Source organism: Nymphaea colorata, chromosome 4, assembly GCF_008831285.2.
Source record: "Nymphaea colorata isolate Beijing-Zhang1983 chromosome 4, ASM883128v2, whole genome shotgun sequence".
NCBI lineage: Eukaryota > Viridiplantae > Streptophyta > Magnoliopsida > Nymphaeales > Nymphaeaceae > Nymphaea > Nymphaea colorata.
In genome coordinates, this window is record NC_045141.1 from 23,431,050 (window position 1) to 23,446,621 (window position 15,572).

At 40.0% G+C, this 15,572-nt stretch overlaps 1 protein-coding gene across 1 annotated transcript; it reads right to left on the bottom strand.

Annotated features, from left to right (window-relative positions):
- Positions 1–12,623: 12,623 nt before the first annotated feature.
- Positions 12,624–14,548, bottom strand: LOC116252131 (zinc finger protein ZAT1-like). Its single transcript, XM_031626209.2, has one exon. It carries the CDS (start codon positions 14,392–14,394, stop codon positions 13,324–13,326), a length of 1,071 nt encoding a protein of 356 aa, XP_031482069.1. The 5' UTR covers positions 14,395–14,548; the 3' UTR covers positions 12,624–13,323.
- Between the last annotated feature and the right edge of the window lie 1,024 nt (positions 14,549–15,572).

Here is a 15,572-nt window from a genome sequence, read left to right on the forward strand (position 1 = left end):
TTTTAACCCTTCATTATCCGGTCGGGTTCTCAAGACCGCCGCTAGTGGGTTGATATCTGAAAACTTTGATGCCACACAATGTGGTGCGGCGCATTCTCATTGGTTCTTAATCTTTCGATATCTCTGCAGTCGTCCCAATATAAACCTGGCTTCACTTCTATAGTCGTTGACCCGATGCATCATCACGTCGATTTTAAAGGGGAAGTAGGTCCCACGTCCTGCCCATCAATCTGTTGATTATTGTTCCAGGTTGGCCACCATTCTAACCACTGTTCTGCCCTCTTTCCTCATGATTAAGGCCTCAAAATCCGGCAGATATCATTGAACATGCCAAACCGCTGTGGTTGAGATGGTACCAAGAGCCAACATGTGAACTCTAACCTATATCACTGAACTAGGGTCACGGGTAAAATTATGGGATTACTGAGAAAGGCCCTTAGCAGTCTTTAGGTTGCTTAGACTTTTGCATGTTCAAAAGAGGTCGACGACTGCTTAGGTAAGGGAGCTTCTTAGAAAAATGGTTTCCTGTTAGTTTTGTCGAACTGGAAAAGCAGTATTCTTATTTACAAATTTAGTTTGTCCTGCTCAGGCAGCTCCGTCCAACGCGGTGCTTGATACGAGAGGTCACCATAAAGCTGTAATGAAGTTAAACATGGTGAAACTTTTGACATTTCTAGGTGGCAGGTCCAAAAGTGTGTTTGGTTCCATCGTTCAAATGGTTGGTCCTACCTCCATTACCAGGTTGGAATCTGACCTATAACTTGAAGAATTCATGGCCTTGATATGCACGTATAATTTAACCATGGTTGAGAAAATGGGAATGTTGGTTGTTTCTGCTGTAAGGTCGGACTAACTCCTGACAGGGCCATCTGTGTTGTCTCTTGAATAACCAACTGAAAGCTGCATTTGTTCTTTCTTTTGAGAGCGCGATAATACAACGTCCTGTTCTTGGCATATTCTTAGGGGCATGAATCAAATGCTTTGCAAGAACTTGCTTCTTGGCCATCTAAAACATCTATAGGGGGGCATGTGGTTGTCAGTTATTCGTTTCAAATTTGGGATAAAGCAATGAGACAGGATGTTCATGCGAGGTATTACGTTCCGGGGGTGGAAGTGGAAGGCATTTTCGCTGTGTCAAATTTAATCTGTTTTGTTCACATTAAAAGTAGCAGCGCTGCACGTGCTTGCGCCCAGGTCGCTCCGTCTCGAAATGGTGGTGAGATGGACGGTAAGGTACGGAACGCATAAATAATGCCCTCCGTCCGATGCAAACTAATCCCATTGGCGCATGCGAAGAGAAGGCAGATTGGAAAGACGAAACATGTGAAGGGGGAATAAAAATGCCAACTGTTTGTCATATGTGTGCGGTTCAGTAGTAAATAATCAACCGACAGTAGTGGTGGGCACTCTCAAGTACTAAAAAAAGTCACAAGGAACACAGTGATGGCGGGTGTTTCCCTTTCCGTTTGTTGCATATATATATGAATGATCCTGAGACCGTGCCCCCTCAAATACGCTTCATATGCGTGCGTTATAGTATTTAAAGTTGTTTTTTGATAAATGTGATTACATAAAAAGATGCAAATTATATGAAAATATAATTAAAAGACCGTTAAGATTTGATGTTAGATTGGATTTATGAGCTAAGACAGCCAAGACAGTTAATATTTAAAATCTTATAAAATTTTATTTATGTGTCCGATATGAGTGTTTACGCTTTTCGTTCATTTGTCTTGTTGAAATTATAAAAGACAACACTAGAAAGCAAATTAATTTTAAGGCATGGTTATGCTTACATTATGCCTCATATTGCTTTTTATTTCTCAAGTACATCTAACAGTATAAGTAATTTAGAATATATGAAAAATATAAGAAGAAAGTCGTGGAAATCTGTTGTTTATTTCAATCTATTGAGTTTTGAGCTGACCAGGAACGTTAATTTAAAAATTGTATACATTCTGATTTACATGCATTATTTTCATACACTTTTGAAATCTTGTAAGTATATATCTATTTATGTGCGTGGATTTGTGAAAAAGCACGCTTACATTGTTTTTGAGGCAGACAAGGCAATATATATGTATATAAATAAGTTTATTTCTATATTATTAGATTTAGCTGTTCGCAATATTTCCTCGGGTGATTTTAAGCAGTTTTCCGAAAAATTGTTAGCACAAATGGCGTTTGGCCGTTTGGATGATTATAATCCCGGAAGCCTAAGACAGTTAGATGTTAGTAAAAGCTCTTATATCGATATGTATCACATTTTTTTGGCTTTTGAACATACAATTTGGATATTTTGCATCAATTCTTATGGTTGGTTGTGAAAGCCGGTTGGGTGGCCGAATCCTGCACGACTAAATCTAACTCATTATATAAACTGGAAACTCATGCAAGCTCGAATGCACCAAATTGTTTTGGTGGTTTCTTTTTGGCATGATCACTTTCATGGTCGCCAACTCTTGAATCGTCAATTACAATAATTTGCATTTTCCAAGCCTTGAAAAATAAACCGATAAACAAGCTGTCGCTGTCTGCTGCTCTCGGACTTTTATAAATACTGAAGGTTTGAAAGCCATGTTTTCTCGTTTCATCATAAAACGACACGGTCCAACAGCTGTTTTGCATCATTAGGATGTCGAACATTTCTATATGGTTGGGTTTGTTAAAGTGGGAATCACTTCCCACATGTCCTGATTTCCCGTTTACAGTGAGAGAGAGGGAGAGAGAGAGAGAGATCTTGTTGATGGGGGACACTGTGCACGTCAATCTTACCTGAGAAAGCATTGTGGTGAAAATATTTTGGGCTCTAAGTTGGTGACCAACAGACCATGTGCTGGTACCATGTCAAGCAAGATGAGCTATTCCGGTCATTTACAAATGCGAACAGATTCAGTACTCAGACCGAGGGACTGCCTACGCCACGTTGCTCCACTCCATATAGACTTTCTACTTCCACGCAACATCGTCATAAAAGCGTCTATTGTTGCTATGGATGCGTGGGAAGCACGAGAACCGTGCAGTGGTGCACTGCCCCCGGTTATCCACCGCACATCCCTTTTGTTAAAAGGATCCCGTTAAAAGAAGGGAATAGCTTCTCGATTGCTGTAGACGAACCTTTACTGTTATTCTTGTTGTTGTTGTTATTCATGAGTGATCAACATATTGTTGCTGACGTTTGCTGTTCAGAAAAATTCATGATTTTTTATTAATGTAACCATGGCTAGCAACTTACTGTAGTTATATATTTAGATGGATGGGTTTGTGTTACTTAAAATGTTTTGTATCTCATTGTGCTATTTTTGACTCTTGCTCTATTTGCTAATGGTAGTGAGTCAGTTCACTGATGACAGTTTAACGTGACAAATTTGATTCCCAGATATTAGTTTGAAACACTTAGTGAAAACGAACTGATTTATTAAATTGCATATAAGTTATGAGTGATTAAATAAGAAACTGATATTATTGTACTGAATAGGCTAGCTGGCGTTTGGCAGACCAAACTCGCTTGTGCTAACAGATGCATGTTGGGTACTGAATTTTTAACTTGAGTCTTAATAGTCCAATTTGCTCATGTATATATAGCATTTACAGTCCCATGACTGGAAACCTAACTGAATGGTCTGATCCATAAGAAAGAGATACATGAACAAGTTGGAGTAGGAGCCGTTTCTCACTTTCTTGTTTAATTTAAAACCATAAGATGTAGGTACATAAAGGAGGCCTACGTAGGTCCACTATTTATTAAGTCCAACCTAGTCGGATCGAGTTTGGAATGACATTGGGACTCGCAGTTAACCCTAAATTTTTATCACCAAAATCTGGATCTGACTAGCATAAGGTCTGAAGTTCACATGTAACTACGTCTTCAGTTCTTTAAGGTGGTCTTTGATGGCCTGTAAATCTGGAATTGAAAATATATTTCTTGAAAAAAAAAATGAAAAAAATCTTTTCGATTCTCATTTTGATGTGTGTGATGGCCAATAAAAGAGCGCATTTTTTCAATTGGACAATGTCAGTCCAAGTCCAACCATTAAAAAGGCATATTGGCCCGGAAGAAAAGAAGCGAGTCCAAACGTGCTGGCTGTTGTTAGGAATTGTCATTGAAATGGCACATCATTTTCCTTTGCTTGAGCAGCGATTATTTCTCTTTCCCGATCCTGCAGATTTCAACCAATGAATGGAGTCAACTTGATTGTGAGGTTTTACTGTGACACCTAACTGGTTTGGGTCAATGCCAGTAGCCATTTTTTTTCACTTTTCTTCCTTTAATTTGGTTAGACGATGATGAGGACAATTAATATGCTTGGTTATGCTCAATTTTGTTAGGTTCATCTGCGTGTTGTTTCTTTTAATTTTTCTGCATCAGACTGGTAGAAAGATAATTCTGACATAATATACATTATTGTTTAATTTGCTTCATGAGCTAATTAGAGTTGATAATTTTCTCGAATTAGATAGTAGCATACCTCTGCTCAATAGTGAGGCTATATTATGAGAGGATAATTTGAGGACTGTTTCATCCTTGTGTCTTATGCTCTGGTTCAACTTAGAAAACATGTGTAATAGAAAATAATAAACAAGCATTTACATACTGGTTCATTTTGTCACATCTTGAAAACGCTCGGTTTTTTCTGTCGCAATGGAAAAGCAAATTATGCTAAATAGTCAAAGAGCTTATCCTACTCCTGGGACAGGGAGTTCATTTTGGTTCTTCCCAATGCCTATCAACCCAAGGAATCGAAACTAACTTTATAGGTGAACCTGCGTCCACCGTAGATAGTGGATGGAAAGTTCAACCTTTTTCAGCACCTTCCAGATGGGGCCAACGAAACCCTCTCACCACATGATGTGCATTGACAGGTAGTTGATTGGTAAAGCTTGTGAGTTTATCTAGCTCGCTTAGGGCTTACGACCAGTTTAACTTAGCTTCCGCAGGATATGAACACTTTCTCATCATCAAGTGCACATGGAAATAACTTGGAGAATCTTGGTGACAGTGTGTATGCATCAACGGAATTGGACTCAAATTGGAGAAGAATATGCTTTTTCCTGGTACAATTTGTTTGTACAGATACCATTGATCTGAATACGTGGATTAAGTAAATATAAGGAGTATGCGAACTGATTATCAGCCGTTTTTATGTTTTCGAAAGCCAAAAATAATGTATGCATTGGCCATTTCAACAACACCCAATTAGATGGTAGTCTATTTATGGGTAAGTATGAAAAATTTATACTCCATGGCACAAATTTCAAGAATTTGTGGAGGTGCAGGTGGCCTCAGTTTGGAAGACGCATTGTTTTACCCCCTGCATAGAAGCTTGCCAGTGGTTGTAACACACTCTCTGCAATCTGTATAAAGCAAAAGGGCCCAAAATGAATAAGAAGGCCCACAGAAACCTGTACTATATGAGCGTGAAGGATGAGAAAGGAAATAGATGAGGAGGGGGATGTGGATTCATCTAAAGCCCATATGTGCTAGGAACGTCTATCCTTTCATGGAACCTTTGTTACCGAGAATGGTAGTACTAGCAGAAAAGGCTATAAAATCAACAGGAACAGCACAGTTTGCCTTGATTACTCAGCCAACACGACAAGTTCTAGGGTTGCTGTCGTGGGGTCACCTAGTTGGTTAGACCAAGCATTGAGATGTCCGACAGTCACTGGCTCGGAGCCGCTCATCCAAGCATTCGAGTAAAGGTTCTTCTTGGGCTTAGTAATTCCCCTTTTGATGTCAATCGATTTCCTTGCTCTAGTGATGGCGCCAGGACATCATGATAAGCATGAGACTCTTCACTGATGGACATTAGGGAGAACTTAAGCGGGCGCTCAGAAATTTTGGTTTTCCTGTCTGTACAAAAAAATTTGGACTTTTTTTTTCCCAAAATTTATGTTTTGAATGGGCATTGTGCAGTGCAGGCATCTTTCCCTTTGCAGGCATCTTGTCCGGGCAACTAAACATGCTCTTTAGATTATTGGTATTCATGCCGTTGATATCAAGGATGGTAGGTATCAAAAGGATGCAACTAGAAGCAGGATTGTTCAAGTTGTTAGTCTGATACTGAATCCTATAGGTAGGTATGAAGTAGCAATATCAAATCGATCCAGGCAGAGAGTTTTTCTGTATATAAGTTGGACCGGCAAGATGTCCGCTTCTTGGTAGGTTTCTGACCATAAAAAACAGGAGAAAGGAGAAAAGGATCTAATGAAAATCAGCAGCAGAAGATGAAGGTATGGTGAAGGTGTCCCCACTGGGAACTGTGACTTTGGTGCATCCATTAAAGTGTCCCTTGAAAACCTCAACGAGTCTTCTGCTTGGTTTGAAAACCGATACAACAGGGGATGTCTCGCCTGTGCAGTTTGGGTCCTCGTATCGATACATGGCTTAGAAGCACAGAGCTCAATGCCTTTTATTTGTTGCTCGGAAATGATTATAAGGACTTTTTACCAGGCGGTAGGTTGTTGTCGCTGGGTGGTGGTGCTTCTGATGGGAAAAGAGTCGTCTTGCTGTTGGGGACAAAGGAGAAGGTGCTCCAATGGCTTTGTTTAATTGATTGCAGACAAGAATGCCAGAAGGGAGCACCCACCCTAGGCTGCAAAATTATTGACCAGTTTCTTCCATTTTCGAATTCAAGCTCACAAGGACCGCCATTCACGGCGGTCCGAGCCTTTTTCCTTTCACATCCCAACAAAACCATAGGCCTGTCAAAAATTTAAACAAGCTGCAAAATCTCTCTCTCAATTTTCCACCTTTGGTACTTGTGGTTTCTGCAAACTGGCATTCCACAGTGAGGCCACGGTGTCTGTTGAAGATCCGTTCTCCAATGGGCACAGAATTTCCTGCATTTCATTATCAAAACTTGCTGATTTGGATTACTACTATTATTCCTCGATTGTTATTACTTGTTTTATTATTATTGTATGCAAATTATGATTAAGTAGACCCAGCCAGGAGGCGTTGAACTCTCAACACTTGAGAGGGTGTTTAGTTGCCCTTAATCTATTCTGATATTATCAGGATTTGAAAGACCTAAGATCGGAATCATAGACCAGACCTTTCCTCAATGCAAGAAAGTGAAGTGAGGATTGCAAGTGGGATCTTAGATCAGACTTAAGAGCTTTAGTTCACTAACCATAGATATATTACTGTGGAATTTTAAGGGGGATGGCAGGGGCCATGGCTCCTCTCTTCTCTCTTCCCCCAAAGTTACACTAAAACTTGGAAAAATTTTAGTTTGCCTTCTGTGAAATTTTTGGAAGATATGGTTGGTCCTGATGATGATCTTTCAAAAATACAATTTATTGGGTAGCTTGACTGTTCGGTTCCCAAAAAAAACAAAATTGTGGTTCTGCTCCTGCGCATCAGCAAAAGTATGTCACATTAGATCTATGAAACATGCACGCTTAAAAAAAAAAAAAAACAGTTTGTTAAGTAAGATCTATCTCATCTCCTCATAACTGGTCTTAAAACTCCGCAGCTATAACCTGCACTTGCACTGCTTACATGAATATGCTTGGACCTGTGCAGGCAGTTGCCACCCATGGATCTCCAACTGCAGCCGTTCATCTGAACCCTCGGGTCTAACTAACTCTACCAAGCCAACCCTTGAGAGCATGCTTGACAACAGTGCCGAGTTGTTACTTTACCCATGAATTTACTTCAAATATTCAGAAAGATTCATAAATTTATGGTAATATAGCGTTTGATGAATTTATTCCAATTTTTAAAGCACATTTATGAAAAGATAACGGATACCAAATCAATTTAAAAAAACCTAAAAAGACTTTCCGGAACCGGTGACTTAGGGCCGCCCCATAGACAACGTCAGTTGGCATAATTTTTAGGCCCACCGCCACAGGTCTAGCGCCCTGCTTGGAATAATGTCAGCCTTCGCCTCCACGGAGAAGTTGACCGATTTTTTCTCAGCGCTAGACTTGAGTAGCCAACCATTTCCAATCCAAAACCCAAAAAAACACACGGTGAGGAAATTCAAACATATGAAAACTAATATAAAGAAAATTCAAACATATGAAAACTAATATAACGTCTTAGAATGGATTTTTTTAATAATAAAGTGAGTAAACCATGACTTATATGGCTGATTTAAATAATAATAAAGTAATAAATAGTAAAAGAAACAATAATAACGGCCACCCGAAAAGTTTCGCTTTTTCATTTTTCTGCCCCCGGTTTGGATTTTTAAATCGATATTTACGGCACCTATCGACACGACTTGCTTCCATTTCAACACCATTCATTTCTCGACTCGACTAATGCTAGAGGTTCGTCTTATAAGTACGTGGTCCTAAAATTAATAAAAAAGTAAAAAATTGTATTAAGAAGAAGAAGAAGAATGTATTCAATGTACGATGCAATCTAGAATCTAGAAAAACATCCCATCATGAACAGCATCATATGATGATAGGAAAGCACTAACTTTCATAAACACACATGAAGAAGCAAAGCCTTTCTTGCTTCTGTGCTTCTAAATGCTCTAGAGCGATGCTTCAACTTGCATGTTGGTGGTTTTGAGTTAGCTTTCAAGGAATCAAAGCAAACACTGGTCGCTGGTCGCCGCCTGTCAACCCTATCCAATCTTGTTCGACCAACCCCTTCGGGATAAACAAGTGGCTCACGCTCACCATATGTACTGATTCTCAAATTCAATTATATATTTTATCTTAAGCCTTTTGGCCCTCATGTAATCAAAAGCTGTACAGTGAATCAGTCAACTCAAACTCAACTTAAAGTCACTCAGTTTAGTATGACTTGTTCTCGAGCTTAACTGAAAATTTGGGCTTATGAATGAATTGAGTTCCAATTAAACTTGACCCACGTAGTCACATTTAATCTAGGTTATCTTTTTTCAGAGATTAAGTCAAATGAAAAGTCGGCAAACAAGTTTAAACGTGTAGCTCGACTCAAGCTTGAGAAAAGCAAGATACTAGCCGAGTCGAGCTTCGATCGGGCTCATTACAACCCAACAAGCAACTAAGCACTGTCATTTAGAAATCCAATTGTATAAAGCAAGTAAACATGCCCAAAATTTTACGTGATTTAAAGAATCAAAACATATATAAGCCATGAATGTTGACTATAAAACTAATGGATATCAAGAAATGCTGAGCTATCTGATTCATGATGACGAAGGGTCGAGAGAAAAACAATGAAAAAATAAAATGATATTTTTTCTTTGCTTTTCTCTTAACCATCCATCGTGATGAATAAGACAACTCATAAGGGCATATATTTCTGGTAAAGAAGCATTGGTGGTAGTTGAAGTGTAATAGATAGGAGAAATGACTTAAAATGAGTCCTAGAAAGAGACTTCATCGTTAGTAAAAGAAGTATGTGCAGTTGAAGTGTAATGTAATAGATAGGAGAAATGTCTTAAACGAGTCCTAGAAAGAGACTTGTTGTGAGGACCACTTTATGTGGCATGTGGATACGAAAGTGGATCCTTTCCGAGTCCTTCACGTCAAGCAAGTTCTTAGCCCTTCTTGCATTGGCTTTGACTGGAAGCCTGAGAGGCTGAGATACCAGAGATGCTCTATGAGCAAGGTCAGGGTTAGAAATTTTTCGTGATAGGGGTGAAAATACAGTTTCAAAATTATAACAAGGGTCAAAATGTAATTTTTAAAATTTTCCTATACATTAAACTAAAATATTTAAAATTTACATTTATTTTTTATTTTTTTATTTTAATTTGAAAGGAAGGGAGTCAAGGTTTGATTGCTTCTCAACTTAGATCTTCGGGATTTAAAAACCACTAATCAAAATAAAGTGTTCCTCCTCCAAGCAAAGTTTTCTCAATGTAAAAAGACAAAATTAAGATTTCAAGTGTAGAATCATGGATTTTACCACCATGCTAGATCATACAAAAGTATGTCACATCAAAACAAGCTCAAATCTATGGATTTCAAATACGAATTAATCAAGTGCTTAAGAAGATTGGTTGGGGGGATCGAAAAAAAGATGCTCAAGTTTTTGAAATTTGAAAGAACCACATTTTTCTTCCCTTCAATGATCATGCTTTCTTTTAATTTTGCTCTGCTGCACTTTGCCAGTTTTCATTTTATAAAAGGGGGCTTCATGAACCTTTATTTTTTTCCTTTTGAGATCCTCGAACCCCTCCATAACTTTTTCTCTTAGAACTATCGTTGCTTTCTTTTAATTCGGCTCTCTTCTAGATCCGTTTTGCATCTGTTCGGCAGGCAAGATTTCAAGTAACTAGAGCTTCTTGGAGTCCGTTATTTTTTTCCGTGAAATGTTCAGAAAAGGGGTGCAAATTTTATATTTCACTCCCGTTTAATGTCTTTTAAAATCTGAAAGATTTGCCCACATTTATTTTTTAAAAGAATAAGTTTTGAGATTGGGATTTGTGATAGCAGCACGGGTCCCAACAAGAACTAAAAGAGGTCCAATCTACTCATCATCTCCAAAAAAAGGCTTTGAAGTTTCAAAATTCCATAATTTTAGTTCGCGGCGTGAACCAAGCCGTGAGCTTCGATGACAGCGAATCATACAAGTACTAAGTACTAACTTCTGACGTCAAGAAGCATGTACGTACTACGCATCTCTCTCTCTCTCTCTCTCTCTCTCTCTATATATATATATATATATATATATATATATATATATATATATATAGAGGGAGAGAGAGAGAGAGAGAATTTTGAAATCCATTTTCCTCATTATAATCTACTTATCCGAGGTGATGTTGATTGGGAACTATTTACCATATATTATGGTAAGGAGTATCGGCTAGTATTGTCATTCGAGTTTAATTATTTAATATCAAAATTAGTTAGGCTTTTATTTATTATGGTAAAAAATTATGCATTATATGTATATATACATGTATAGCTCCCATTTGTTCTTTAAAATGGTAAGATAATAGATTTTCACTAACTTAACAGTTTACTTGACAGAATCAAACTGACAGTGGTCTTTAGTTAACCACGAAACATTTTGGTATGTATTTATTAGTATTAAAAACTGACATATTTTTAAGTATTGCCTATTCTTCAAATGTTTTTTTTTTTGCAGTTTTCAAGGAGTTATTGTGGCATTAATATAGACGTCTTTAACTCGACTCACGATTTGTGCCAAATTATGTTAATTATTGCATTGGCGTTTAAATAACCACATTAAATTTGGTGATTCAAAAGTTGATTTCTAAGGATGAGACTTGAGAGACATAGAAATGAATGGATTTTTTTTTTGCAGAAAGAAAAGGAAAGATTTTGAAGGGATCAGAGAGTCTCAGGCTTCCAGCTGTGGTGTTTGCGAGAAGGATAACGTGTACGCGTGGAAGACGAAGGACAAGTGCCAAATCGCGGAAGACACGGCGCGTTGGACTTAGCTAAGTACAGCAACTTCCATGGGTTTGGGGGCTGCACATGCACAGGCCATGAGAAAGCAAGTGCCGCCCCACATGCATTCTTGGAACAGTTGGGACTCCCTACCTCTCTTTACTCTACACTCCACAGGTATCACGCCGGTTTTATCGTTGAAGGTTCCCGATTGAATTTTTCTTCAACCATGAAACCCAACAATAATAATAAAAAGTGAAAAAAAATCCTTTATTTCTTCTTTTTGTTTTTCATGAAAATTCCAGAAAGAAGTACTGCTGCCAAGTTTTTATCACTGTGCTTATGCAGATGGTAAATGAAGAAAGAGAACAAAGGTTGGGGACCGTCGCAGCAGTTTGAGTCTCATGGCGGTCGCGCCACCATGGCTGCTCATCTTGAGAATGCTAATATGGAGTAAAAGAAGGAGTGCCCATGAGCAGGCAATGGGTGGATATGAGCCAAAAGGAAAAAAAATATGCTGTTTCTTTTACATCAGGCTGGTCAAATGTTCACCTCGAGATGGATAGATGCAGCAGTCTAATCACACCATCGTCTCGAGATTCACAGAGCTTCCAGATTCTTTTCAAAAACACATAAAAAGGAGGTGTTTTGCAGGAAATGAGCTATATATCTATATGCATTAAGTCTAGCAATTGTTGCAGAAGCTACAGACCTTTAAAGGACGAGAGCAGAGACGGTCAGACAGATGGATCTCTCTCATAGTTGGCACTAGAAAACTTGGAGCTAAACAGACAGGAGCGAGAAGCTAAATGTAATCCCAAGATCATTTACTTGATACCCATTGATGCTCGTGTTGCAGGTCAGTGAACTCATAATCTGCTGCTATCTACAGGAAGAGTTTCTGAAGGAGGAACACATGGTTGCTTTAAGTTACCCCTTACTTTAAATACAAAAGGCAAAATTCACAGTGGGCAGGACACTTGATTCCCCTCTGTCCACAACCACCCCCTTTCTCCTAAGACAAGCAAACTCTCTCTCTCTCTCTCTTCAACAGCACCAAAAAAACACCAAATAAAATAATAAGCAGAGAGAAGTCGATTGCCTCAGGGCCTCAATAAAGTCAAACGTTCCAGCGTACTGAGAACGAATAAACTCCAGCCTTGCCTCTTAAGAAACTGTAGTTAAAGAGAAAAAGGCAGGAAGTAATAGTGCCATCTTGCACTGTAGAAAAATTGAAGGAGGAGGAGATTGGACCGGAAGCAAATTACTCTGCCCGAGTCATAATGAATAAAGTTGGAAATGCATGTGAAACAATGATACTTTGTTACATCTCACCAACTGGGGACCATTCGACCGAGGTGTCATTAGGTGCCAAAATTTGCTGGTTAGAGGTAGATAAAGTAGAATTTGGAACAGACGAAGCGCCAGACAAAGAAGAACCAGATGGAAGCTGCGGCCAGAGAGAATCATATGAAAAAGAAAAACAAAGAAAGAAAACCAGCAGCAGAGATGAATAACTTGGAAAGGCTCTGTAGAAGCAGCAAAAATTCTCAATCGTTCAATGAAAACAGAGATGAGGGAGAGGCGTAATTAATTCGGTTCGATTCAGAACCTAAAAATATACATATGCACCAGAAATTCTGAAAGAATAAGGGGAAAAAAGGGAGAGAGAAAGAAATATACAAATGAATTGCCGATCAATTTGTTACCTCAGATCACAGGATGGCTACCGGAAGTCATGCTGGAAATGCAGGAAACTTCATGAGCTTGTTGGGGAACAGGAACCGCCCGGGAGTTCATGCAGGACTTCTTTCCGGGAAATCAAATGCAGACTTCGGATAGCACCATAAAGACGCAAGCTTGATCTATCCCTTCTCATTGATCAACAGAAAAAAGACGGAATTGGGATTGGTGGTGCTACAGAGCAAGCCGAAAGGTTGAATTTTTGGTTGGAAATTCCTTGTGGGCAGCGGAGAGACGATTGAGAAATGCCATTTCGGAAGCTTAATTGGTCTTCTCCGGATCGATCAACTCCGCATACGAGACGGCGGAAGTGGAATCATCAGCGGCTGCTGGAAGGTTCAGATCAAGCATGCTGTCTTCCCTCTCGTTCACCGGAATTCCGTCTCCACCGGCCAAAAGGTGGGTTCTCTTGTGACCGCCGAGTGCCTGTCCAGACCCGAAGACTCTGAAACAAACAGGGCATTCGTGGATTTTGCCGTCGCCTGAAAGCTCAGGAAGGCCGTCGAGACCGGGAGGAGCGCAGCTCCCTTTCGACTTCTTGTGGCCGGCGCGGTGACCACCTAGAGCCTGGTAAGAGGGGAAAATCTTCCGACAGGTGCCGCACTGGAACTTCCGGCGACGCTTGGAAGCTTGGGAAGACGAGGCAGCAAGGGAGGAATCCAGTTGGGGGCGAAGGTCGCGAGAGAGAAGCATGAGGGAGATGGCAACGTCCTCCTCCGGCGAGGTCTCCGAGATGGAGCTTGCGGGCTCCTCCGGAGATGCTTCCCCACCGCCGGGCACGAGGGCGAAGCGGTGGGTGCGTGCTCTTTTCCTGCTCGTCCTGTAGAGCTCTTCCGTGTCACTTTGGCTGTCGTGGACGGTGGTCGTCGCGATGGCCGCAGCGGCAGGTGGAGGGACGGTTAGTGGTGGCGCTGCCGCAGCGGCGGCGGCGGAAGAAGATGCATCGACGGCGAAGGAGAACTCTGGATCGGATAGGCGGAAACTCCTACGGGGGTTCTCGCGCAGGGAATAGATGTAGTTCTCCTCGATCTCCTCTCTGATGGCTCCTTCCTCTTCTTCTTCCTCCTCATATGCTTCCTGTCTTCGTCTTCCCTTCTCGTCATCATCTTCTTTCTTCACTACTACTTCTTCTTCTTCCTCCTCCTCTACTCGGTAGTGGTACTGCTGCTTCTTTGGGGGCTCGATCGGAAGCTTCAGAGTAGTTAAGTGAGATCTCATATGACCGCCCAGTGCTCTGCCGCATTTGAACGTCCGATCGCAGATTTTGCACACATGCGTGTCGTCTCTTTCCTCCATTGCTGCTGCTTCAACTCTGCCTGTGCGTATCCGCATGGAGACTACAGAACAGAGAGAGAGAGAGAGAGAGAGAGAGAGAGAGAGAGAGAGCGAGAGAGCAGGAAGGTAGGTGGGTAAGGGAGGGAGCCGAAGAAGACGCTGCTGGATGGGTGCTTAGCTTCCTGCTCTCTCTCTCTCATTCTCTCTTTGCTTTTTCTCGTGGATGGCATGAAATTACTGAAAGAGTCTTTGCTTGCCTCACTCAGCTAAGATTTCCGAATCGGAAATTTCCCGAGTCGGAAACGCGTGATTCCTTCTTTCTCTGACGCCAATGCGTTATCGTCTCCGAATTCATCACGACTCGGTCTCGAGCAGCTTCATTCTTCGATATGAAGTTGAATCGGATTCTCTAATTGGGAACAGTCACATATATGGAAAGATCTCTCTTGAAAATTAAAAATATAACTAAAGTGTCAAACCGAAGATTTGTTTTTATTATACTGATTTTACAATTGACCACGTAAAATTTTTAATCTGCGTTTTTTTTTTAAACTCATAATAAAGAGACGGTGCATCCAAAAAAGTAATGATATTTAGTTGGAAGCATAAAACTAGTTTTAGTATTCCTTTTGCAGCTTAGTTTTGCATTTGCGAGGAGCGCAACAATAAGGTCTTCAAAAACACATTTTCTTGGTTAGATTATGTGACTCGTCTTGTGCATGGGAATGTCCAGTTTGTCATTCGGCTAAGGCGCCGTGGTCCGTCTGCGATTGGGTGACAGTGTCGCTCTTTCTTTCCTCTATATTCACACATTTCTTATTTCACTGTGCATTGTATTGTATATTTTCATCTTTTTGTTTTTGTTTTTGCGGTTTACTTTTGTATTTAGGGGACTTCTTTGTCTCCTAATTTTGTTATATATTTCCCATTTGATCCGCTCTCTCTTTTTCCAAATGTTCATACTGCTCAAAAAAAAAAAAAAAACTTCATTTAAAAAACTTTAGATTACTTTTTAAAATTCATTAAAACAAAAAAAAACATCAGTTGATACTTGTTATATCGATAAGCAATTTGATACGATTCTAACACTAATTACAACATTGATTGAGAATATTATATTGCCATAAAGCGTATTGCCTTGTACATCTTATTGCCACCCGACGCATCTGGCTTCCCTTAAAAATCAGAAGTTGGGTTAAGTTCAATTTAAAGGTAATTTACAAGTGGGGATGTAT